We start from the raw sequence: 25,949 nt of genomic DNA, 5'->3' as shown, positions 1-25,949 counted from the left end.
AGCAAAAAAGGATGGGCTGAGGGGGTGGAAAAAAATAGAGTCACAGATAGAAACCAGCTTGTCACAGCCCCATACACGTGCATTGACCTGGGTAGGCCAGGAGACCCGAGGGCTCTGAGGTCCTCCAGGCTGCACAGGTTCTCAAAAGCCTCCAGGCACAAGCGATGAAAGTGCTGGAAGGTGAGTGAAAGTGTCAAACCCTCATTAAGTCCAGGGGTTGGTGGTTCTGCCTGATTTCTAATCTCCTTTCTCTTTCTTCACTTGCTGGCTCCCCTGTCTATTTTAACACCATTCTACATTGTTCGCCAACTAAAGGTGACATTTTCCCAACCAACTTCCACAGGGCACCTCCCCTTCTACAGTAGCTATTGGGTGTTTCCCTTTGTGTTGAATGAACCGCACAGAAGGCTGGAACTCTATCTTATATGGGGTTACACTGATAAGTCTGTCTTCCTCAGGGTCCCAGCCTCTCTCTTCCTTTATCCTTTATTCCCTTCACTCCTGGGTGGTTTTCTCCCTGCCCACTCCAGATGCCATTCCTTCATTCAGTGGAATGCATAAATGCTGATTCATTTCATTGTTTCTCATGGAGCTATTTGCATCTGAACCAGAATAACTTTAAAGGGATACAACTACAATGTTAGAATTTCGGTGCTACTAAATCCTTGAGGGTGCATTGCTAGGGCACCAGAGCCTTCCAGCAGCCTAAAATCACACCCACATAATTCCCCCTACCCTTGTAGAAGGCCGGCCAAGATTCCTGTCTTTAGTTGGAAGCCTCACCATCCAATGGCACTGTATGGTGCTTGTTCACACTGGGCTAGAACTGAGTATTTCCTTGTATTCTCAAAAGCAGGGGCCAGATCTAATTATCTTTATACCTTTAGATCCCAGCACAACACTTCCTACCAAGCAGAGATCAATTTAAAAACTGAATAAAGTCAGCTGAAAGAGCTCCCAATGGCCAAAGCTGGAATAATTTGAGCAACAAAATAAAGTTGTATTGGATTGTAACCCAAAGTACAAAGTAAATATTCATGAGTCCACAGTGATAAAAATAATTGAATAAGTTAAAACTCCCCACTCTGTAAATGTGGGCTGTGCACGGTGACTTTCTTCCAAGGAGGACAGTGTGGGAAGGGGAAGGAAAGAGTAACTTGACAGTGGAGAAAGCTGAAAAGCACTACTCCAGCCAGGTGATCAAAAACATCATCAGTCATCAATCATCTGGACAGTATGTGGCCTTGCTTGACATAACCTGATGAAAACAGCACTTTATCTCTGTGATTTTCCTCATAAAAATACATCACCACAGCCTAATCATGAGAAAAACATCAGACAAATTCCAACAGAGGGACATTCTACAATATACCTGACCGTTATCCTTCAGAAGTGGCAGAGTCATCAAAAACAAGGAAAGTCTGAGTAACTTCTACAGCCAAGAGGAGATTAAAGAGATACATCAACTAAATATAAAATGGTACACTGACTGGGATCCTGGAACAGAAAAAGGACATCAGGTAAAAACTAAGGAAATCTAAATAAATTAAGGACTCTAGTAACCATGTATTCATATTGGTTCATTTGTTCATTGGAACAAATGTTCCGTCCTAAGGTGTTAATCATAGGGGAAACTATGTATGTGGAGGGTATTTGGCTGCTTTCCAAACTATCTGTTCAACTTTCCTGTAAATCTAAAACTGTTCTAAAGAATAACATCTATTAATTAAAAAAAAATCAAGTGGAGGCGAAAAAATGAAAAGAAAAAAGGTAAGTGTTCAGTGCCCTTGCTCTTCCTATGGTTATTTGAAAAGCCACATGCAAACAAATAACTAAAAAAATCTTAGCCACTTTGGACTGGTGGTTCTTGTGAGAGATCCAAGAACAGCATGGCTGTTTACCACCATCCCAGCACATTGTTACAGGTTATCACCAGGAGAAATAAACAATCCCTACTCAGTAGGAAGGACTGCACTGGGGTAAGTAAGTATTACTTAGTCCACCCAGGACTCCATCATTTCCCAGCTTCCCTGAAGACAGGCTGGGACCATGTGACTAGTTCTAGCCAATGGGGTGTGAGTGGAAGTGGTGGCACTTCTGGGTCAAGCAAGTGAAACACAGGTGTGCCTCCACCTCCCGCACGTTCCTCGTAAGTTGACCTTGGAGCCTTTGTGTTCTAGAGGGTGTTACTGCAGATGGAGATGGCCACAGGACCCAAACAAGACTTCACCAGAGTTAGAAAGAAACCTTTATTGTGTTAAGCACTGAGGTTTAGGGTTCATCTGTCGAAATGGCTAGGGTTACTTACCCTAAAATACGAAGTGATTGCATCTCACAATTAAATGTTCCTTCCCTTCTGACAGAAAGTTGTTAATCATAACTTTTTTCCATATTTCCAAACACTGCACTTACCACAGGCGATGGTCCAATAGACCAAAGAATCTGGAGTCTGGTACAGGATGCGGTAAGGAGAAACCCGGGCACTGGAGTCCAACACGACATCAAGGGTGCCCACCAGGAGGCCTGAGGGCAGAAAAGGGGAAGAAATGAGTAAGGGTTTCCTCTAAATCCCCAGAGGCAGCAGCGTGGACACTCCCCTTCCGGGGGACCTGCCAACAAGCCCTCTCCCACCGCATCCCACCCGGACAAAACTTTCCTCTCAGACGTGATGATGGTGACTCTACGTTACTTGCTCCACCCACCTCCAAGAGACACTGCACAAGCTAAAAGAGCACTGGTGTCAGAAGCAAAACCAGCAAAGCTCCTAGCTCAGTCCCTGGCACACGGTAGTATTAAATAAAAAAAATAAGGTATTAAGCACTGATATCCTGGGGTCTCTGCTTTACCTACATTACACCCAATGTGTATTATTTTCTCCCCTTTAGCATCCTAGAAACAAATCCTTAATTTGAGTAACTTGACAAAGCCACAGGTACCAGTGACGTACATCTGAGTCCGTGTACCAGGCTGCCCCATGTACTATTCTCGTGCGCCTCACTTTTCTTTTGTATTGAGAAGGTACAGTTCAGCTCAGCAAACAATAACTGCCTACTCTGTTCAAGGCAAACCCTGTGGGCACGAAGTTGAATAAGACAGAGTCCCTAAGGCATTTATAATCCAGTAGGGGAGAGGGCCAAGCAGTATTTTAGGGCTGCATTTAGAAGTGAACGGGGCTGTGAAACAAGCATTTCGCCATCACAACGGCAGAGTCCTTTGCCATTTGTCACGTCAATCGTTATAAGCAGAGATGCTTGAAGCCTGGTCTACACTCAGCTCTGCAAAGATGTAGTAATTAGGCTGAGGATCAGGAATGGTACTGTGGTAGCACGAAGTTGAGTTCTTCAGGTTGGCAACCTCAGTGATCTTGCCAGGTCCTGGGGGAAACTCACTCACATCATCCAAGTCGAGGCAAGCTGGAACATTCAACAAACGATCTTAGCAATTTATGGGTGAGAAATACAAATGTCCAGTGTACTGATGCTCACTTAAGAAGAGGCAGTGCCTTCTCTTGCCAGGAGTGCAAATTCTCTTATAACCACCTTTCAGCCAACATCCCCCCTCCAGGAAGGTGTGCCTCCTTTATCTGCACCAAGCTGGGATTAGACACCAAACATTTTCTATACTATTCTAAAATTACACGGATACACACACACACACACACAAATTCTACAAAGTCAAATAAACAGGATTCCTTGCTTGGCAGGATGAATCTAAAAGATTTCCATAAAGTAAATGCCCGTAATTCCTCTAAAGTCAGATGCAACCCAGCATAGAGCAGGGTTTGGACTCAGAAGGACCAGTTAGGAACTGTGGCTAGTTGAATAATCTTAGGACATTTTTTTCCAATGTCTTGGTGTTCACAAAATGGAAAATGATATGATGTAAAATGGAAATGATATGATGATTACAAGATTTTTTGTTGTTGCTGATTTCTTTTGTTTTGTTTTGGCCATGCCGTGCGCCATGTGGGATCTTAGTTCCCTGACCAGGGATCCAACCCATGCCCGCCCCTGAAGTAGAAGCACAGAGGTAACTACTGGACCACTAGGGAAGTCCCACAAGATTGTTCTTAAAGACTGAATACAGTAAGGTTTGGGGGCAAGAGGCTGGTTGGAAGGAGGGGTTAGGCAACCTCTCTAGAACATGCCAAGACCCTCCCTTCTTTAATTTTACTTTTACTTAGATTGCATGGTTACTAAGGATGGCTTTGGTATGGAACTGATGGTAGCTGAGGCCGGGAGGGGGGAGGTAAAGGCCCCCGCCTCCCTTGCTCTGCCACAGCTCCGTCCTGGCTCTGACTCTGTTATGACCAGGTCTGGGGCACGTGGACAGGCCATTTAACTTCTCGTGGATTTCATTTCCTCATTTGTAAAGTGGTTGTAATAGCACTTGCCTTCCCGAACCTGGGGTTAAGCAAGAAGCCTAGGGAAGGTTAACATGGGGCAGCCCTATAGTTGTCCTTTTGGTCTTTGTCCAAGGCCAGGAATCCACTTAGGTTCACGGCAGACCACAGCGACCATTAACTGACCTGCATACTCCAGGAAAAACAAACTTTCGCTAAAGGGTAAATGAATTCATTTGTTTGCTCTGGCCTGTATGAAATACATCAAAAAATCAAATATTTAGAGTCTTCAGAGTTTTCCAAGGAGTCGTCTTCCATATAATACCACACGCGTGTGCATTTTTGTTTTGTATACGGTGACTCGGATTTACCGGAAAGACCTCTAATTACTCTTCAATTATCTGCAGATGGTAGAGTGTATTAATAGGGAAAGCAGAAGAGTGCTAGCTAAACTGGATTGCCTTCTGTGTTAACTAGAAACACAAAGACATGTGAAATACAAATCCATCCCTCATAACAACCGAATGTTGGTAATACTTCCCTCTTCATTTTTTTTTTTTTTTTTTTTTTTTTTTTTTTTTTTTGCGGTATGTGGGCCCCTCACTGTTGTGGCCTCTCCCGTTGCGGAGCACAGGCTCCGGACGCGCAGGCTCAGCGGCCATGGCTCTCGGGCCCAGCCGCTCCGTGGCATGTGGGATCTTCCTGGACCGGGGCACGAACCCGTGTCCCCTGCATCGGCAGGCGGACTCTCAACCACTGCGCCACCAGGAAAGCCCCACTTCCCTCTTCTTGAATCAAAATACTGGAAGTCTCACATACGTTGTTTCTAGGGCACCAAACTTCAGCCCGGGGTTAAGGAGTCACAGTCAAGGATTAGCCTCTGTGGTTTAATGAGCCTCTAAAGGAGTGTCAGGGTAGATATAGATTCTTCCAAGGGCAAGCGCAGCTCACTGGGCAGGGCAACCGACGAGAGGCAGTCCGGGTTCTGGAGTTCTTTAGTCCTGGCTCTGCCAACTCCCAGACCCAACCTCTCTGAGCCTCAGTTTCCCCATCTTTCGCATCTCACTAGACTTCTGTAGTCTGTAACACCAAGGAGGGAAGACCTCTGAAACGGTCCAACCCTATCTGCCCATCTTGACCACCACAAATGTCCCCAACTACAATCCATCTCCACCATCCATTATCCTCATTAACAAAACCTCCGGTAAAGAAGTACCTTCTTTACTCAGAGGTAAAGAAAACTGAGTGGCTTCGAGCAGAGTCCCCTGGAGTGAGGGCTTCTGATAACATGCTAGCTCAGCAACGCTGAGCGCGCGTCCACGAAGATTTAGATGAACACTAACAGGCTCATGCATATTTACCACTGGCTCCATGCTGAAATATTTGAAAGTAAATTATAGACAGTATACTACTGGGATACTCACATTAGGTGCATATACAATTAAAAACATTTTGTAAAAGTCCTTTGAAAACTTAAGGCCCTGGATATCCCAACAGAAAGTAATGTCGTGAATTGAGACTCATAGTTGGTCAAATCAATAAATACATTCTTCCATTCACTTTGTAGCACTGACCAGGATTTTCCCTCCACCTGGAATGTTGTGCTTGTCCGTCAAAGACCACTTCCCACCAGCTCAAACGACAAACTCCTAATTATCTCACACCACCTCTTTCTAACCCTGATCTCCCTCTGAGTTCTGCTTCTGTAATACCCACTGCATTTATTTAAAATTACATGTACATTTTGCCTTGTTCCGTTTCTTCTCCTCTTTCCAGACTGGGAGCTCCATGATGGCAAGGTCTGACTGATTGCTTTGGACCCCTAGACCCCGCACTTTGCTTGGAGCACAGTGAGCCCTGAACACACGTCTGATGAAAGGACAAGTTAGGTATTTTTAGAAAACCTAAATAATAAGTTATTACTGTGCTGCTGTCTAATCTCTATTGAGACAAGGAGTCGAGTCGAGACTCTGGAAAAGAGAAAATACTCCTCCTATACCCTCTGTCTACACTGAATACTAGAAGATGGGAAATCTGAAATCTAGCCTAGAGAATCCCCGCCACCGCCACCCCCCAAAAAAGCAGCAATCAGGACTTTCTTAGAAGTCTTATTACTGACTCATCCCTCTGAAGCGGCTGTCAAAATACTGAACTTTTCATCATTTCCCGCACAAAGCACTGTTTTAGCAGCTGTTCTAGTCAGCTATTTCTGGTGTTAAACAATCTTTGATAGCCTGAGATAACTCAGTCAAATTATGGTCCTCAAAATAACTCTTCTCTGCACCTACCTATTACATTAGCTCAGGGGCATCTTGTAACATTAAACTGCTATTTTCAAGGAGATTCAGAAAACACTCTGCAGAACTGGTACATTTAGGCCTCCCACCAGCTGTGGGCGCTAAAGCGTATGTGATGCAGACAGAGTCATTTCCACTCCTGGGTGGCCCCTCACCCCTCTGGGGGCAGGGATGTATCCGAAGAGTGTGGGACACATAGGGATGTGCCCATGGCAACGATCAGTCCATCTACTGATGATCTTGATAATTTAATGTTAAAGTGGACAAGATCCTAAAGCTTACTTGGTCTCCCTCATCTTTGTAGCCAGTCAGAGATAGAGCCCTACAAAGACCATGCTGGAGTGGTCTGGGGAGTGGGCTGTCTCCTGATATGGAAGCTACAGTAGTGCCCACTAGGGAGTTCCCTGGCGGTCCAGTGATTAGGACTTGGTGCTTTCACCGTGGTGGCCTAGGTTCAATGCCTGGTCGGGGAACTAAGATCCCACAAGCCACGCGGCACAGCTAATGCGTACTGAACACCACTGTTTAATGAAATATTTCAGAACCACAGAAAAGTACTGAAAATTACAAAACACATATCCCACCACTCTGACTTTAACCCTTGGCCTTATCTGCTTCAGATCTGTTTTGTTTTTTTTAGAAGAAAATATAACATACACGGTAAAGGTTCCCCCTGTTCTCCCCTCAATTCTATTTCCCTCTCCATTCACCACCCTCCAGTTTTTTATTCTTCCCATCCAGGTCCTTATACTTTGACCCCCCTATGTATGTACATGAATATAGATTTAGCACTGATGTATATTTTTAAATTTACATTAATGATAAAGAGTAGATATTGTCCTGTAATCTTTTTTACCCAATGTTTGTAAAATTTGCCCAGGCTATACTTGCAAATCTGATTCATTCATTTTAAATACTGTGTAATAGTCCGCTGTTTAAATATACTGTAACTTATCCATTCGCCTAAGGAAGGGAGTTTGGGTTTAGCTTCTTTTTTTTTTTTTCTTTGCTATAATAGGCACTGCAATCATTCTTGTACATGATCCTTAAGCATGCGAGCACTTTCTTCAGAATAGAATTGTTGGGTGATTAGGGTGTGTGTTGAGACTTTACTCGTCATTACAAAACTCCTTTCCAAAGTGATTGTGCCAATTTACACCCGTAGCAGGAAAGTGAGAGAATATCCGTTTCTCCATAATATCTCCAACACTTTGTATTATCAGTTTTTTTTCCCACCCATCTCAAGGATGAGAAGCACTATCTATTTGTTGTTGAAATTTGCATTTTTCTGACGATTAATGAGTTTGGGTATCTCTTCCTGTTTATTGGCCACGCCAGTTCCGTATTCTGAGTTATTTGCCTTTCCTACTATGCTGACATTTGCTGAAACTTCCAGATCAGAAATTCAGTTTACTCTTTAGAGGCTTTCACTCAGATATACACTGGATTTTGATTCACTTCAGCAAAGACACACGGATATTTCTGAAGCCAGAGGGGCAGTACACTTGGATCTACTTCTTTATATATGTTCTATATAAAGGCAAGACCTTGGGATCAGCATTTGCAAGCCCCTCTGCCTCTCTCCCATGTAAGGTGTCTGCAGGTCACAGGCTCCCACCGTGTCCTTCTACCTGCTGCTGCCTCTTTGTCATTGGTGCCCTGCCTGTGTGTCTTAGGACTTATGTGAGCTACATGATAATAGGCAGAAAGCACTTAAACAAGAACATCCAGAAGCAGTTGCTAATGGGTATACATACAAAATCCATCCACAGCATAATTTTTACACTTCTCTGAATAAATCTTTTTTGTTTGCTTGTCTGTTTTTAAAGCCTTCAAGCCTTCACCCAAATTATTTTACTTGATCTGGAATATCCTCTTTCTTTTTCTTTCTGGAAAACGTCCATTTCCCTCAATATCCAGGTCAAGGGTCACAAGGCATTTTTTTGGTTTGTTTTTTTAAAAAGAGTCTGTGCTTTTTAAAAAATTTTATTTATTTATTATTTATTATTTTTGGCTGCATTGGGTCTTTGTTTCTGGGCGAGGGCTTTCTCTAGTTGAGGCGAGCGGGGGCTACTCTTCCTGGCGGTGCACGGGCTTCTCACTGCGGTGGCTTCTCTTGTTGCAGAGCACGGGCTCTAGGGGCGCGGGCTTCAGTAGTTGTGGCACGTGGGCTCAGTAGTTGTGCTTCTCCGGCTGTAGAGCGCGGGCTCAGTAGTTGTGGTGCATGGGCTCTAGCTGCTCCGTGACATGTGGGATCTTCCCGGACCAGGGTTCGAACCTGTGTCCCCTACATTGGCAGGCGGATTCTTAACCACTGCACCACCGGGGAAGCTGCAGGCATTTGTTTTGCTTTCTTCCCACACTCTCCCCATCCTCTCAACCCCCTAAATCTCCAGGCAACTAACTGTCCCCTTGTCTGTGATCTGCCAACCATCTTGCACTTCATATTACTAAGGCAATTATCACATTGTTTCCTACTGGAAAAAAAACTAGTTTCTTCCCACCAGGCTGTGAGCTCCTTGAGGCAGGCACAGCCTTATCTACCTTGGAATTCCCAAAGCCTGGAATAATGTCCCGCACATCATGCTGAATATTTATAAAATGGGCCCCAAAGTTTTCAACCTGATGGACATTGGGAGAAACCAAGAATTATTTTCAGAGCTTATTCATCTCTGCCCCACAGAACCCAATATAACAAGTTCTAGCAAACTGGCCATAAATAATTAAACTTGTCTAAGAATCGGACAACGAAAGGAGACCAAGATTTGAGAAAAAGGCTAGAAAATCCCATCTCAGAGAGTGGAAGGTAATGCAGATCAAACTCATATCTGAAACTGAAATTTACCATGGGAAATTAACTTCTCTAATTTCTGGAAGTAATCTGTCACTTTTTAATGAATATTGAGATTGATATGGAATGAAGTTGGATCCCAAACTAGAGCTATTTAGGAGAAGCGTAAGTCTTTCTATTCTCCTACTTTTGGAAACTAGTCCAGAGATGAGCAGTTGTTGCCAAAAAAAACACAAGAAAACACAAAGATGTAATCAATTTAAACTCTCGCATCCCCCCACAGATCAGTAAACACTGTTTGCACACCATACTGTGCCAGGGGACCGGGGGAAGGATCAGGGAACTGCATATGTGCACAGCTGCGAAGGGGAAGGCTGGCATTGCCAGGTGAGGGTCAGCTCCCTACCTAAACCCGCACCTGAGCTTGTAATGTCACCAATGTGAGGAGGTTTGGGGGGCGCGGTAGCTGCAGCTCAAGATGGGAGCAACGTGTTTTCTCAGTGTCATAACCTCAAAGAGTCTAACAGCCTTTCTCAAGCATGGGTATTACTGGCTAAAAGGGAGAGACCAATCCCAACACTGGAATTCTACTTTCAGCTTAGAACAGTCTGGGAGTGTTTTTGTTTTCATAAGTATTGCTTCTTTTCCAACCCCTCTCGCATATTTAGGTAAAAATGGTTTCTCAACACAGTTCAAACCATGATTATTGGTTGAAAAAGACCACACACAACTCTTCCCTCTCACCTTCACAGCTGCCTCTCAGGACCCTAGTCCAGCCAGATGTATCTCACATCATGGTTGCCATGAAATAGGACAAGTTACTAGAGGGCAGGGGGCGCGTCTACACACACACACACACACACACAGACACACACACAACTTGTTTCTGTTTGTGGAAAGATGGATTAATGAGAATTCTGCTAGTGTAGGAAATACATTGCTGATTCTGTCAATTAGGATAGTTCTTCAACTCTCTGTGGTTAAGAATCAGTTTGTTTTTAGTTTCCAGTGTGTGGCTCACTGAGACGTCTGTAAAATACAGTGCCTAGGAAATACTAAAATAGAGCTAGAGAATATGAAAAGAGACAAAGAAAACACAAGCCTCCAATTTTTCATCATTTAATTCAACAGACCAATGGCTCTAGCTTTCTAAATGTTTAATCTCAATTTCTCTTCTTTAGCTCAAGGCAGTTGAAACAAACAGGTTGCAAACCAGCACTTTAAATGAGCACCTAATTAGGGAAGAGGTGGCTGGAGGGCAGCAATAGTCATGGGACTGTGTTTACTGGAATCACGTATAGTTTTAAAGAGTACATTCAACTCTATGATATAACTTTTTATTCGGGAAATGAAAAAAATTATTGCTCTGCCACTGCAAGCTAAAATAAAATCCCACGAAGTCATTTCTCAATTGAAAGCAAGAATACATGAATAGGGAAAGGCATGAGGTTTTCGCTGTATATTTATTTCGAGGGGCCTCGGTTTAAAAGTGTGGTGAAGAATCAGCCTGAAAGGAACATGATATGGTACATCAGTTACATTTCAATTTTTGAAAATAATAAAAATAAATAAGTGTGGAGAATCTGAACTAGCCTATTAGGTGATCCCTGAAGAGACCCTTGACTCATTTCTTACCGATAGGGGAGCAGGCTCGAGGGGGTTAGAATGACAAGGTCCGAGGGGCGGGGCACCCCCCTCTGTAGTATATCAAACTAATTCTGGATCACAGGGTCTCTGAATTTCATGCTTACATAAGTACCCAGAAAGTTAGGGCTCAAAATATACGTTCATATTTTCCATCACAAAAGATAAAGCACAGGCTAGTTTATAACTAAACAGACTGGGCAGAAAACTGAAATCGGAAGAGCATTTCTCCTGCAGAGCCTTTGTCAAGCAGCCAATTAGTTCTGTGCTGCTCAAATCTTCCAAGCACCCTTGAAGGCCAAGTCTTCCAGGAGCTGCTCCATTTCACCCTGCAGGCCAGTCTCTTAAAGTCACATGCACCTTCTTCTCCTGCAGAAAGGGAGGGCAGGTGGAATTGATTTTTCCTTCTCTTCTGTGTCTGAGAAGGAACCATTAAAATATCTCTTTAATACCTTACTTTACACCCCAGTTAAGACCGGCTACATAATTTTTGGGGCCCTGTGCAGAATGAAAATGCATGTTCCCTTGCTTAAAAATTCTTAGGAATTCCTAGGCAGCCACAGTAGAACATTAAACCAAGCCTGGGGCCCTTCTAAATGCAGGTCCCTGTGCACCAGCATGGGCCACATACCCAGGGGCCAGCCCTGACCCGGGCAGTGCCCCGGTGATTTCATCTCCACAGGCAAGCTGTTGTTCTCAGACTTTTTTCAGGGATTCAAGTCTGCTCTGATACAGACTTCACAGCAACGAAGACCCAACGCAGCCAAAAATAAATAAATTTTTTTTAAAAATTAAAAATTAAAAAAAATAAAATTACATCTAAGAAATGACCTAGGATGTCTATATATATTATAGTTCATCTATCAATGATATTTAGACATTTAAACTCATGTTCTCGAATAATTATTTAATGAGATGGCAAAACATATCTAGTATGTTATGTGGAAAAAAAACCCAAAAAACTTTAATTTTTGTTCTATATGATCCCACTCTGTCAAATTACGAGTATATTATTATCTATGCTATGAATTATAACATTATTATTAAAGATTACAAAAATGAACATATTTGATGGGTAATACAATTTTACTTTCTTTTGTGTTGTTCTGTTTCCAAAAGTTTCTTGAACGTACATTCAATACTTATATGATGTAAAAAAAATTTTTGTTGTTTTCTCAATTACTTCCAACCTTCTACTTTGGGCTTTCTTTACTCAACAAGAGATCAAGTAAGCCATCAAGTAAACAGATGGTTACTGTGTTTACATTAAAGCTTCTCTTGGCAACCACAGGTTAGTAATCTTGTTGCTAGGATGCAACATGTCAGTTAGGGGTCAATATTTAAATGAATGGCATCCTTAAAACACTCTCCGATGGAGAGGGGTCTGGCCTTTGTCTTTCAGAACTTTTTTTTAAAGTTCATTTTTTTCCCTTTGGTATATAAGGCACAGCAATACAACAAATTGATACATATTAATACACACAGGGCTTAACTCAGTTGTAGTGACTGGGTGTTTTTAATAACTAGCTTATCTTTAAGTCAGGAAGTTCACAGTCCCCAAATAAAAACCATAAAAGTTAAATGAATGAAATTAGTTACTCAGCTTTCATCACTGAGTATTCATTATATTTTAAAACTGCATATTCATTATATTTTAAGTACCCACAGTGTTGCCTTTAGCTACACATAAGTAAGGCAAATAAAGAGGCAATATGTGTTTATACCTACATTGGAAATGTCTGGAAGGATGTACATCAAACTGTTAATAATGGTTCCCTTTGGAGAATGACATCCGTATGGGGAGATGCCCCATAGGGAAGAAATTAGGAACTCTTTTAACTGTTAGAACTATATTTTCAAAAGTAATTGTTATGCTGTTAGAACTATACTTTATAAAACTTTGTATTCATAATTATTTACAAGATGCATATATTATAATAAAGCAATAACAAAAGAACTACTAAAGGAATACAAAATATCATAATGAAGAGCCTGCCAGTAAGATTTCATAAAGGATGAGACTCTGTAACCAGTCAGCTCCTGCTATCTTCTGTCATGGGCACCAGCCATCCTAAGAACTGCTCACCCTTAGCATGCATGCATGGGGTCACACTGTATAAAATAAGGCTGCCTTTCACCCGGGACTATGATCAGGGCAAACACACAGGGGCCTAAGTGGAAGATGAGGCTGGCCCATCACACCCTCTCAAGGGAATCTGAGCTGAGACAGAGGAGGAGGAAAGCCAAGTAGCTACAGAAGCGGAAGCTGAAAGGATTCCATGAGAAGGGAAGGCAGCAAACAAGCCAGATGACACAGAGGCAGAAACACTGAGCTAAAGAACAGATACACAGCAGAGGCTGAGGAAGCCTGGCGTCTTCAGGAGAAGAGAGCAGAAATGCAGAGCGCAGAGGAGTGGGCCATGATTGGGAGCCAAGGGGAAGGCGGGAGCCGCTTCTTACAGCTGTCACAGGCTCTCTGTCAGCTCTCCAGGCCCGGTTCCAGGTCGCATGTATCCTGGCAAGGAAACCTAGGTACCCGAGGTAACTTGAGTCTCTGGTCCTTGTAACCAAAAGTGTCCAACTAAAACCCTAACTACCCCCCGGCTCCATCTTAGATGGACTCTGAATCACTGTTCCCTTCTGTACGATGGCAAGGCAAGTGTTACATAACAAAGCACCAAGGCATTAACAGCAATTTAATAATACGCTTTCCAGACTTGCATCCAAATATTCCAGAACAGATAAAAACAGCGGCTACAGAACTGTAATGAAAACAATCAGGCTATTTACAGGGGAGAGGTACAGTAGCAGCCTGGCTTGATCACTGGGTGTTTTGTCTTGACTTTACCACTTTGAGGGCATCCAACTGCACTGGCATGCGCTCTTCAGAATCCTGGTTCTAGCTTAGCCTTAAGTCACCTGGACAAGACTAAGGGCTATTTCACAGGGACATTTCAGTTTGTGATGAATCAAGTGAAAGCAATCTTCACCTAAGGTCCAGATAAAGCTTTAAAGAGAACACTAAGCTGGGAGGATCTGAAAATAAAACGAACACCATGGCACCAACAAGTGGGAGAAACCAAACCAGGAAATCTGCCAAAGATGGTTTGACTTTGCAAAGCCAGGCGTGCGGTAGCAAGTAATGCCCTTATTTCGTCAGGTTGTGTATTATGACCTGATGTGTTTTTCAATATACGTTAATGACCTGCAAATGTAGATGAGTCCCTTATGGAATATATTAAACCCAATTAAGATTTCTTAAGAAATAGTTCGGGGATGGCCTGGAAAGTCCTTGTAAACTACTCTGAAAAATATCAATAGTGGATGGCAAAAAAAAAAAGGATCACTGGCAAAAATAAAAGCAGTATACCGGGGTGGGGGTGGGGGCATTTTTTTGCAAAGTGACTTCTAAGTCATTACCAAGAAATTGTTCTTTTTTCATGCTATAAACCAGACAGAATAGACATAAAGAGCAGTATGACAACCAACTATACAATACCAGCAATGTCACTGACTCACATATCTTCAAGCAGAGACTGATGAAGAAAGATGAAAGGTAGGGAGAATTATCTTTTATATTATTGTTTTATCAATGAATGGGGAAACCGAAAGTAGCGAAGGTCGTGCTTTCTTTCACCCTGAATTACATCTTCTATACCTAGCTTCTTAATCTCTAAGCAAAACTGACACAGGCACACATACATGTACATGCATACATACATATACAGACATATAGTATGCACACATATATATAAGCATACACACATATTATACTATGCTCCGTTAAAGCATGCTCATTTAAAATGAGTTTAGAGTAGGGGAGGCTCTTAAAAAAAAAGCCCTCAAATTTTGATTTCTATCTTCAGATTTAATGAACACGATATGCAACAAAAGAATAGGATTACATCAAAATCAGTATTTTAAAACTTTTTAAAAAGATAATCACAGGCAAGAACTCCTTTTATGCCAATGTTTCTCAACCAATACAGTTTTTGAAAACACAGAACAGTTCCACACTATCTCCCTCAGATTATTTTATGCGACCCTAAACATCCTGACTCTGTAGAGAGTCACCATATGTTCCCTGAATCCAGAAGATACAGACAGAAGATTTTTGCCCCAACTTTTCTTTCTGTCACCTGTAATGGTTGGGGCGGGGGAGGGAGAGAGAAGAGGGAGAAATAGAGGGAGGAAAAGTCTAAGTTTTAAATATTTTCCAGTTGTAAACGAACAATATTTAAGATGCTTCTTCAAACTGCACAGGCTTCCTGTTCGACAGCTATTACCTAGATGATTCTAGAATGTCAGTGGTTCTTCCCTGATGGCTAATTCACCAGCCCTTCTCCTTTTAGACATGACTCCCCTTTTCCTGTTGTGACAACATCTCATTTACGGCTCTCAAACTAATTTCCCAGCAGCACGTCAGCTACAACCAGGGACTCAGGGACGTCAAGGAAGATACTGGATACAAGGTGCTGAGTGAGGCAAAGGCCCGGCTGAGAACTGGGCAGTGTTAGGCATCCCAGCACAGCACTTCCAGCTTCAGAACTTCTTCTTTGCTGGTCGAGGGCCAGGGCCTCTGAAATCTAGAATACAGATCAGGAAAACGGATTCTTTCCACGGCTCTGTCAAAGCGTGAAGCTTATAAGATTGGGAGAGGCGTGTGCTTCACGCACTCGGGGTTTCCACCAGTGCGACTACTGCATTCTCTGAGACAGGGACAGCAAAGCAGGGCTCCGGGTCCCCCAGTGCCCAGCCCTTAATTCTCTGTCTATCAGGACAGGGCTTCCCAGTGGTGCCCCGGGAGATGGTGACACACGGGGCAGCACACAGACTCCTCAGCCCTTTAGGGCAGCTGGGTGGGCACTTACCCCATGTGCCCTGTAAATACTACCAATTCCTAAGTGTGCTATGATGTGAAAATAGGTGGAAAGCTCTGGATAGACTAAACAAAGCACAAAAACCTTTCAGCACATTACAAAATTTCTATATGTTTAATTTTGTTACATACTGACATCATTCAAGTTGATAATATGTAGTTTTCCAAGAGTTTGTCTAAAAAGTTATGCTAAACATGATTTAAGTGCAATGTACATATTGTTCTCTTTTTTTTAATAGGAAAAGAATACATCTAGCCATGTACATTGGGAGGTGACTCATGTGAGATTTTGCCTGCTCTTTGATTCTCTTTGGGCTCATTCTTGGAAGATTTTTATTAGGACGGGAAAATCCCCTCCTTGTAAAAGTTCTAGGATCTCCGATCCTTAGTCCTCACTCTTCTGAATGGACTCTGAGGAAAAGTGAGTCAGGGCCCCCATGTAACCAATGCCCAGGCTCTCAGGCCTCTTGGCCCTCCACAGTAGGCCCAACGAATAAACAACCACAATGGCTGAACACTTTAACAATTAGCAAGCCAAATGATTAAGAAATTACCAACATGCCTATTTCAAATAATTTCCAAAAAGATCATCAGGGAAACCCCTAAAAAAACTAACTTCATTTAAATTTGGGACAGTGCCAGCTATACAAGGGAAACATTTAGAGGGCAGTGGTCTATCTCCTTGATGGGAATGGGCACGTTTCTAACATGGCAGGGCCCACCCAGGGTTGTGTAAAGTAATCAGAGGTGGAGAATTCAAGTTCTGGCTTCCCTAACTCATGAGTTGTGTGACTTCAGACAGGTCACTTGGCCTCTCTGAGCCACAGTTTCCTGCCACTAAGTCAAGAATCATTTATCTTCTCTGCTCATCTCCCAGGGTTGTTGGGTAGATCAGATGACATACTGTTCAAGGAAGTGCTACATAAACCGTGGAGTATCTTGTCCATGTAATGTATGCAGGATTTTTTAAAATAATGCTTAATTTGACAGCATGAAAAGAACTTTAGGTCATAACACTTCCATCTTACATTACAAAGGAGACTGAGGGGTAGGTGAAAAAGTGCTTGTCATGGTTACGTTTTGAATCTTAGTTAAGTGGTCACCATGGTTATTAGTCTCTAGAAGAGGTGAAGGAACAAATACAGCCTCATTCCTGGAGGCCAGGTTTTCATCTTTGTCATTACAAAATGTACACTGAGCTCCCGTGGCTCTCTTTGCTGGGCACTGGAAACACAATCTATCTCTGCTGTCTTTGGGGAGACAAGGATCCAATTGGGAAGACAGAAGCAGCACATACAAACAGCAACCATAACAATGCTCATTTGGGACTTCCCTGGTGGCGCAGTGGTTAAGAATCCACCTGCCAATGCAGGGGACACAGGTTCGAGCCGTGGTCCGGGAAGATCCCACACGCCATGGAGCAACTAAGCCCATGCACCACAACTACTGAGCCTGTGCTCTAGAGCCTGTGAGCCACAACTACTGAAGCCCACGTGCCTAAAGCCCATGCTCCGCAACAAGAGAAGCCACCGCAGTGAGAAGCCTGTGCACTGCAACGAAACAGTAGCCCCCTCTCGCTGCAACTAGAGAAAGCCTGCGCGCAGCACCGAAGACTCAACGCAGCCACAAATGAATAAATTAAAAAAAAACCTCACAGAAATAAAATGCTCATTTGCTTGGTTAGTTCAAGGGTATGTAGAATAGATGCTCCAGGGAGATTAACCAGAGCTAGGATGCTCATGCAAGAGAGTGTTTCGAACAGTGTCCTGGTGTTGGGCTTGGTAGAAGATAGCACTTAAAAGTACCAAGAACCTGGATGGAATCTCAGTTTGACCGCATCCTAGGGTCATGACCTTGCAGCAAGGTGTATAATTTGAAAAAAAAAATCATAATTTCTTCACCCATGCAATGAAGATGATAGTATCTTCCTGACAGGGCTGTGGTGGGGATTCAAGCAGATAAGGCGTATGGAACATTTACAGTGCCTGGCACTCGGGAATTTTTCAGTCACAGTCCTGACTGCAGCTGCCCAAGTGTGGCGAGGTGACCCAGCACAGTGGGAAGGCACATGGCATGTTTGGCGCATGACTGAGGGTGTGGAATAGAGATCAGACTGTAGTTGGGCTTTATCCTACAAGTGAAGGTTTTGGGGCTGGGGAGTCACACGTGTTGCATAGAAATCCCTCTGATGGCAGCATGCAGTCGTCAGGGAAGGGGGAACAGAAGCTAGAAGACCAGTTAGGAAACTGTATGAGGAGGAGGAGATTAATTGAGCCCCTTCTTTTATACTAGGAACTGTCCTTACACAGAATCACTTCTTTAATCCTTGCAAAAAAACCCCAGATGAAATCCCCATTTCACAGATGAGGAAATGGAGGCTCCGAGACATTAAGTGAGTGAAGTCAGGATCCGTTAACTGAGCAGGAGAGTCCACTAAGCTGCTTCCCACACACAGGGTGACAAGGGCCTTGGACTTGCAAGTGCAGCAAGGGAGACCGAGTACCGCTGTGCTCCTTGGGTGGTAACATTGTCCACCCCAGGGAAGGTGGCAAAATCTCTGCTGTTTTTATTTCTATTAGGGAGAAGCCTTCTTCATCCACCTTCTCCTGGAGGGGACTAATCTTTGAAGAACTGGTTTCCAAGGTGGTCCCAAAGCTTCTACCAATACTGGCAAGTTCAGGCCTCACAGTTTGGTATTTTCTGTTTATTCTCCAGAATGGAATGATGGACCCTTGTGACTGAGACCAGAGACCAGCTCCTGTGTGGACACCCAGAGGGAAGCCACTGTGGCCCAGACAACACACACAGCTCCTTTCCTAGTTCCAAAAGGTGATTTCTCTCTGAGATAAATGCCCTTGCTAGGGCTCAGCCAGCCTTCGAAGGAAGTTTCTAGAATTACCCTGGCACCTAACTGGCAACAGATAACTAGGCCCAAAGGGTGGAGAAAACCCTAGAGATCCTAAGGGTCTGGGGAACAGAATTTATGTTTCCACTAGAAGCCTTGTTTATACTCTGGTTGAAGAAATGGAATGAAATGTACTATATATGCCAAGCATATGTGTATTTTTCCAATTGACCTTAAAACAACCAAACAAAACCAATAATGGTGTTGACCATATGTCAGCTGCTAACCTAACCACTTTACATAGAGCACTTTCTAATTAATCCTCACAACATCCTATGACATGTATGCAACTCTTATCCCTATTTGATGGATGAGAACACGGGCTCACAGCCACTTGGGTGGCAGCCCCAGGCAGTGGGTCTAGGGCGGTAGGACTCCAAAGCCTGTGCTCATTTTACTGCATCAGCTTCTAGAATAATTTCTTTAAGGGGGTTGAGGATGCTCAGAGGGAGGTAGTACAAATAAAAAGAGTAATAATAAGGACTTCTAGCTTCCAGAAACTTCCACTTTATTTCAATGTCCTTATGTACTTTAGATCTCAGAGCATCCTTTCTGTTTTTTTTTAACTGACAATCTATAAAAATTACAGTATTCTCCTTAACCCCCACTTGTGTAGTTGTTAGCAATTTCCATAAATAAAGATGTTTCACAGGATGAAACACTGACAACAGACATCACCTTGGAAACTGTGAGACAGCTGGGGTGCTGATTAGCCTGTTTTTGACCCTGACTTGGCCCCCAAGCCTGTGAGCCTGCAGCGGTCCAAATGAACTCCTTCATCTCCTCTCTTTCTCCAGCTACCTAAACCCCGGAGTGCAGGAACATAAAACCCTGGCACTTGGCTATAGGCTCTGTTTTGTGGCAAAGAGTATTTGAGGAACCACCATCTTCCTGCTGGTCCTATTAATAACAAGATCATTCTGACCCAGTGCCTAGAATTATTCCCCAGTGGCTGAATACCAGTCTTGGTAGCCTGCCCCCAACATTCCAATTCCCTGAGCACACAATCTCCCTACTTGCTAACATCTGCTCATCTCTGCCCTGGTCTTAGCCGGTTGCCTTTTACTGAGACTTTCTCAGACAACGCACCTAGCCTCAGTGGGTCTAAATTCCTACTCCAGTCTCCCAGGGCTGGACTGTCCCATCTCCAACCCAGGATTTATTCCTCCCCTGTCCTGGATCCCCACAAGACCTACAGCCTATTTTTTCAAACAATGGAAGTAATAACTGATGCTCAATTCATAGAAGCAGGGGACCTTTGGGGGATGAAAAAAGATTTACTCAGGCCAACCTTCAACCATCAGAATAGCTCCCAGGGACATTCCCTGGTGGCGCAGTGGTTGAGAATCCGCCTGCCAATGCAGGGGACACGGGTTTGAGCCCTGGTCTGGGAAGATCCTACGTGCCGCGGAGCAACTAAGCCCGTGCACCACAACTACTGAGCCTTCGCTCTAGAGCCCGCGAGCCACAACTACTGAAGCCCATGCACCTAGAGCCTGTGCTCCGCAAAAAGAGAAACCACTTCAATGAGAGAAGCCACCTTAATGAGAAGCCCACGCACCGTAACAAGGAATAGCTCCCACTCACTGCAACTAGAGAAAGCCCTCACGCAGCAAAGAAGACACAATGCAACCAAAATAAATAAATAAATTTATTTAAAAAAAAAAAAGAATAGCTCCCAATGACATAAAAATCAAGGACAAGAACATAATATCACATGGGTGTATGAATCAATTAATGTTTGTCAAAGCGACCACCACAGGTGCCAGGGCTAAAAAAGGTATTTGGTCACTTGAGACGTTCCATTGATCACTGATCATTTTACAACTCCACTCATTCATTTCCCATAAATGGAAAAAGAAAACAACTCCCCGCCCCCAAATCTCAGAGACAGAGGAGGAGCAGGGTCAATGTAAATGGCACCCAAATGTGGTCCTTGAAATCCTTTCCATTAACCTTTCCATCTGGTTCTACAAACAGGTGAATCACGGTCACAATAAAGCCAAGACCATAAATATCTTTATTCAGTCTGAACTGAGGTCAGAGACCTAAATATGTCCCAAACAGACGATTCATTTACCATTCAATCATTCATTCATCCAGACACATTTACATAGTGACTTAACACATGACTGGTATTGGGCTGGGTCATGGCAATGCTATGTTGATCTTAATAAACCTTTGGTTTAGTGGAGAATAACCAGTCTGGCAACTAATATATGACAGATAACGCTATGATTCTGGCCTAATTCTAATTCTTTAGAGTGGTACCATTCTATACTTTCTTTTCACTTTTCGACTGTTATTAAAACAATTAAACCCTTATTTTCTGCTAAATGCTGGAATTGTTTGTTTGTTGTCATTTTACTTTGAAAAGGCTCCGATCACCATTTCGTCTGAACTGTCAGCATCACCTTCCCAGCCCACCCGCCTCCCGACGTGAGCCTCCGATTCTCCCCACTTCCTTCCTTCTCAGATGATTAGATTCTGCCAGTGAATTCTCCTCCCTGGTCACTGAATTATGGCTAATGACTCTTTGGGGTTCTCTCTCATCATCTCTCATTCCCTCTCTTTCCCCTTTGACCCCCGCCCCTTGCCTCCCTCTTCTTTATTTCTTTCGACCTCCTTTGGGAGGGGGGTGAGCTTTTTATTTTTCTTAGACTATCAAATTACATTGTGTGATGGAAATCATGGTACCTACGCATTAGAGTTCTTTCAAATGACAAAGGCCTTACTGTGTCTCAGTGGTTATGGCGTCCTGAATTACAAACTCTAATAACTCCTAGTAATTACCCCTTCTATGCCATGCACTCGCAGCTTCCCTTCTCAAGACCCTGGGTGGCTGGCATAAAGAAAAAGATGTCCATATACTACAATTTGATCATTACAACCTTCTTTAAAGGGTTTACTATAAGAAGGCATCACCAACAGAGCCAGGCTCAAACTAACTGATTCACATCGTTACTCCCCAGTCTTTGACAGCTTCCTTCCAATCTAGACAGGCTCTTAGAATGACTGAAATCCGAAAATATTAATGCATGGGCTCCATAAAAATGTCAAGTTTAATGATCAAAGTGCTACTTTTTTAACTATACAAGTAGCATTACTTTCTGAAAAAAAAGTTAATTAAAAAAAATCACAAAAGTAACAAGTGATGGAATATTTGTGAAATGGCCTGATTGCCGTCAACAGGCATGACTAAGAAGGTCATTGCACAGTTTCCAGGGTCAGCTGGCCATTTCTGCTCTATCTTTCCCTCTTACTACCCTCTCAAAAAATGCTCAAGAAAAAGAAACAGGATATAAGTTGAAAGAGTTGGTCTGCTACTAGTTTGATAGGCAACTGAAAATACCCTTGTCCAGCTTTAGGTCCCCCAAAACTATGCCACAGACAAGAATGACGCAGGATGAGCCACAGTGAGCATCGAGGTCAAGGGGCTATGATGTAACCCAGGGCAGCAACCTAATCAGCACCAGTGAGTCAACATCTTTGAAAGGTTCTTCCAAAATTCCCTTTGAATCTGGGAGTGGGAAGCCTTTCTAACTATGCCTCACAATTCAGAAACCACATAATATATATATATATATGTGTGTGTGTGTGTGTGTGTGTGTGTATATATATATATATATATATATATATATATATATATATTCTTCTGCATAAAACCCCCAAACCTCTACATGGCAAAAGCCCTATACATTAAGTCAAAAGACAAACTAGGGGAAAAAAAAGATGCAACTCAGGTCACAGACAAAGGGCTCACGTCCTTAAACGTAGTTCCTAAATGTTGGTAAGAAAAAGAGCAGCCACTCAATAAAAAATGGGCAAAGAACAATAAAAGACAGTTTACAGAAGAGAAAATAGAAATAGCTTGTAAATAGATGAAAAACTGTTCAACATCACTTACTAGAGACATGCAAATTAAAAATACACTGAGACACCATTTTCACTTATCAGAATGGCAAGAATCCAAAGTTTGATAACACATTCTCTTGAACAAGATGGGGAAAACAGGTATTCCTCACACGTTGCTTGGAAGAGTGAAATTTGGAAAAACCTCAAGGGAGGGTGATTTGGCAAGATTTATCAAAATTCCAAATGCATAGACCCAATGGCCCTGTAATTTCACTTCTTGGTGCTTGTCCTACAGATGTTTCACTTGGCTAAATGACATGGACAAGATTATTTATTGCAGCATTAGTTTTACAGTAAATGTTTGAAAACAGTATAAATGTATATTAATAGGGAAGCGGTTAAATAAATGATGACATTGATGGAATAATAGGCGGCCGTACAAAAGAAAAAATAAAGAATGGTGACATTCTCTGTCCTGCTACACAAAGATACATGTTCGCTGAAAGAGTCTGGTGGTGCAGGAAACCTTTCTGTACAAAGGGTTGGGGGAAGGCTGGGATAAAGCTAGATTTGGTATTTGCTTGAATGTGCAAAAAGGATCTGGGGAAGATACACAAAAAATGAATACAGTGGTTACCAAGAGTAATGGGACCGATACATTTTCCACTGTAGACCTTTTAATATCTTTGGATTTTTCAACAATTATTTTTTCATTTTCTAAAAATTGAAGTATAGTAGATTTATAATAATATCTTCAGGGAGTTCCCTGGTGGTGTAGTGGCTAAGGCTCTGTGCTCTCAGTGCAGGGGGCCCAGGTTTGATCACTGGTCAGGGCACTAGATCCCACATGCCGCAACTAAGAGTTGCTATTAAAAAAAAGTTCCTGCATGCCACAACTAAAAGGTCCTGCATGCTGCAACTAAAGATCTCGTATGTCGCAACGAAGATCTTGTGTGCCGCAACTAAGAGCCGGCACAGCCAAATAAATAATTTTTAAAAAATCTCTGGATTTTTGAACCATATGAATATATTATTACTCAAAATTTATTTAAATTTTAGAGAGTGTCTTTGTGACTGTGTCAAAGGCAGTTTTTGCTCAGCACATTAATAAATCGATAACCCCAAGAATTAGGGGAGGCATGACGGAGGGTAAGGGTCAGCAATTACAGCCTCTTCTCGAAAGTTTCCCAAATGTTAATTATGGACCTTAAAGGTAGAAACATTCTCACAAACCCCTCAGTACTACCTTTCCTTAAAATGGTGTGACTTAAACACCGACTCACATAAAACCAAGTATAAACTTCTCATGCTCGAAACTCATTCACAATTATAAAACCAAATATGTTTACAAATCAAATACAGCAAAATTATGAAACCAATAGAAGTCTGAAATAACCACAGTAACTTATTGTGAAAGATTGGGTTGTTTTGTTGACACTAACTTGTCGCTTGGAGCAGGAATATTGCACAGACTGAGTGGAAGTCAGCATACTTAGTTACCTTTTGTTACGCAATGCAGTGACTCTACAGCCATTTTCCTCTATTCAGATTCAGGACACCTTTGTGTAGAGTGCTGTGAAATCTTCTGACCTTATTTTGGCCCAATGCATCTTGTGTTGTTCAAGCTGCCTCGGCCACTTTCTCAATGGCTCAAAAACAACTGATATGGGGCTTCTCTGGTGGCGCAGTGGTTGAGAGTCCACCTGCTGATTCAGGGGACACGGGTTCGTGCCCCAGTCCGGGAAGATCCCAGATGCCGCGGAGCGGCTGGGCCCGTGAGCCATGTCCGCTGGGCCTGCACGTCCAGAGCCTGTGCTCCGCAACGGGAGAGGCCACAACAGTGAGAGGCCCGCGTACCGCAAAAAACAAAAACAAAAACAAAAACAAAAAAAAACCCCAGCTGATATGGAGTCATCACAGTCGTAAATCCAAGTGCTAACTTGATCACTAACATGTGTCAGTCAAAAGGTGGTCCTTCCGATAACCCAGAATAACTTGTATTGACTTTTATTCACACTATTAATTATTAACATAATAAAAATGAAAACATCAAATTTTAAAATTCTGGAGAGAGCTCAGACTGAGAGTGTACACAGACCTCCAGCAGTTCACAGCTGCAAAATTAGCTACAAAACTAGCTGCAAAACACCGCTGTAATTAGTTAATACATTTGAGGGGCGGTGCCTCTAGTCTCGGCCCCAGTTGAAGACTCTTTGCCTTGGACTTGCTGTTCAAGCCTCTGACGAGTCAGATTCTTTGGCCCCTGAGTCTGCCTTCACCAACGATCCCTTCTTTGTGTTGCTGCCCACAGCTGTGAAGCAGCCCGGCCCCATTCCTGTGCCCACTTGCAGACTCTCAAACCTGAGCCTGGGGCAGTCTCAAACCACCCATATACTGGGATGAGAGCGTAGACCATCCATGATGGTATATTCTCCATTTAGCACAAATAACAATTCTCCATGGAGGGCACACACATATCAATCTTCATTTCAAAGCTTCTCTCATTAGGTCTTAACAAAACCCAAAAAACTAATTCCAGTATTAAACATCTGTGCAGATTCTTGCTGAATCCAGTTTCCCAGGCAAAGGGATGATGTCATACATTTTTGCATCTTCAGTGCCTAACTCATGGTAAGTGCCTAATACCTGTTCAACAGATAAATGAGGGAGGGAGTGAATGGATGAATAAATGAATAAAATGAGTGATGAATTAGCCAGAAAGTAAAAATAGGGAAAAGGAAAAAAAGAAAAAAGCTCGTGCAACTACTGCATGCTCCTAGAACATCAGCTGGCCTCTTTTTTACATCTCTAACGCCCTTTTTGATTACACAGAAGCAGTAGTACCCTTTTCTAACTAAAATCTTTCTCCATATATGATGTTCTTTAAAAACCAGAGTCTACCGGAAAAATGTAGTAGAGTTTTCTTGGCCATTTATTTTTAAAGCAATTGCAAGTTCAGTGTAGGAAGTCATTCTAACAGTTGGCCTGTCGCCAAGGTTAAAGCGAAAACAAGTAGACTCTATAGGACTGAAGTTAATACAGACTGTAATATGGTAATCACTTTCCACTCAATGTGTCTAGTGATTATAAAGGTCGCTGGCTACATACCTCAGGCATATTCTTTTGATACCACGTTCAAGGTCAGCCAGGAACTTGGCTACAACCCAATATAAGGGGGAAAGGAAACAATTCTCTCAAGTTCAAGCAGTTTCTGAGTTACGTGAAGAATTTTTGTA

General features: G+C 42.8%; 1 protein-coding gene across 1 annotated transcript in view; it reads right to left on the bottom strand.

Moving 5' to 3' along the window:
- TBC1D9 (TBC1 domain family member 9) overlaps positions 1-25,949 on the bottom strand; it is a 101,153-nt gene that overhangs the window by 53,423 nt on the left and 21,781 nt on the right. The window contains exon 2 of the mRNA XM_082644927.1: positions 2,413-2,523. Within this exon, the coding sequence (XP_082501053.1) occupies positions 2,413-2,523 (111 nt within the window). The remainder of the gene's footprint in view (positions 1-2,412; positions 2,524-25,949) is intronic.

The sequence above is a fragment of the Mesoplodon mirus genome (assembly GCF_964341445.2).
Source record: "Mesoplodon mirus genome assembly, chromosome: 2".
Classification (NCBI taxonomy): Eukaryota; Metazoa; Chordata; class Mammalia; order Artiodactyla; family Ziphiidae; genus Mesoplodon; species Mesoplodon mirus.
Note: the sequence above shows the minus strand (reverse complement) of the source record. Positions and strands in the feature narration are given on the sequence as shown.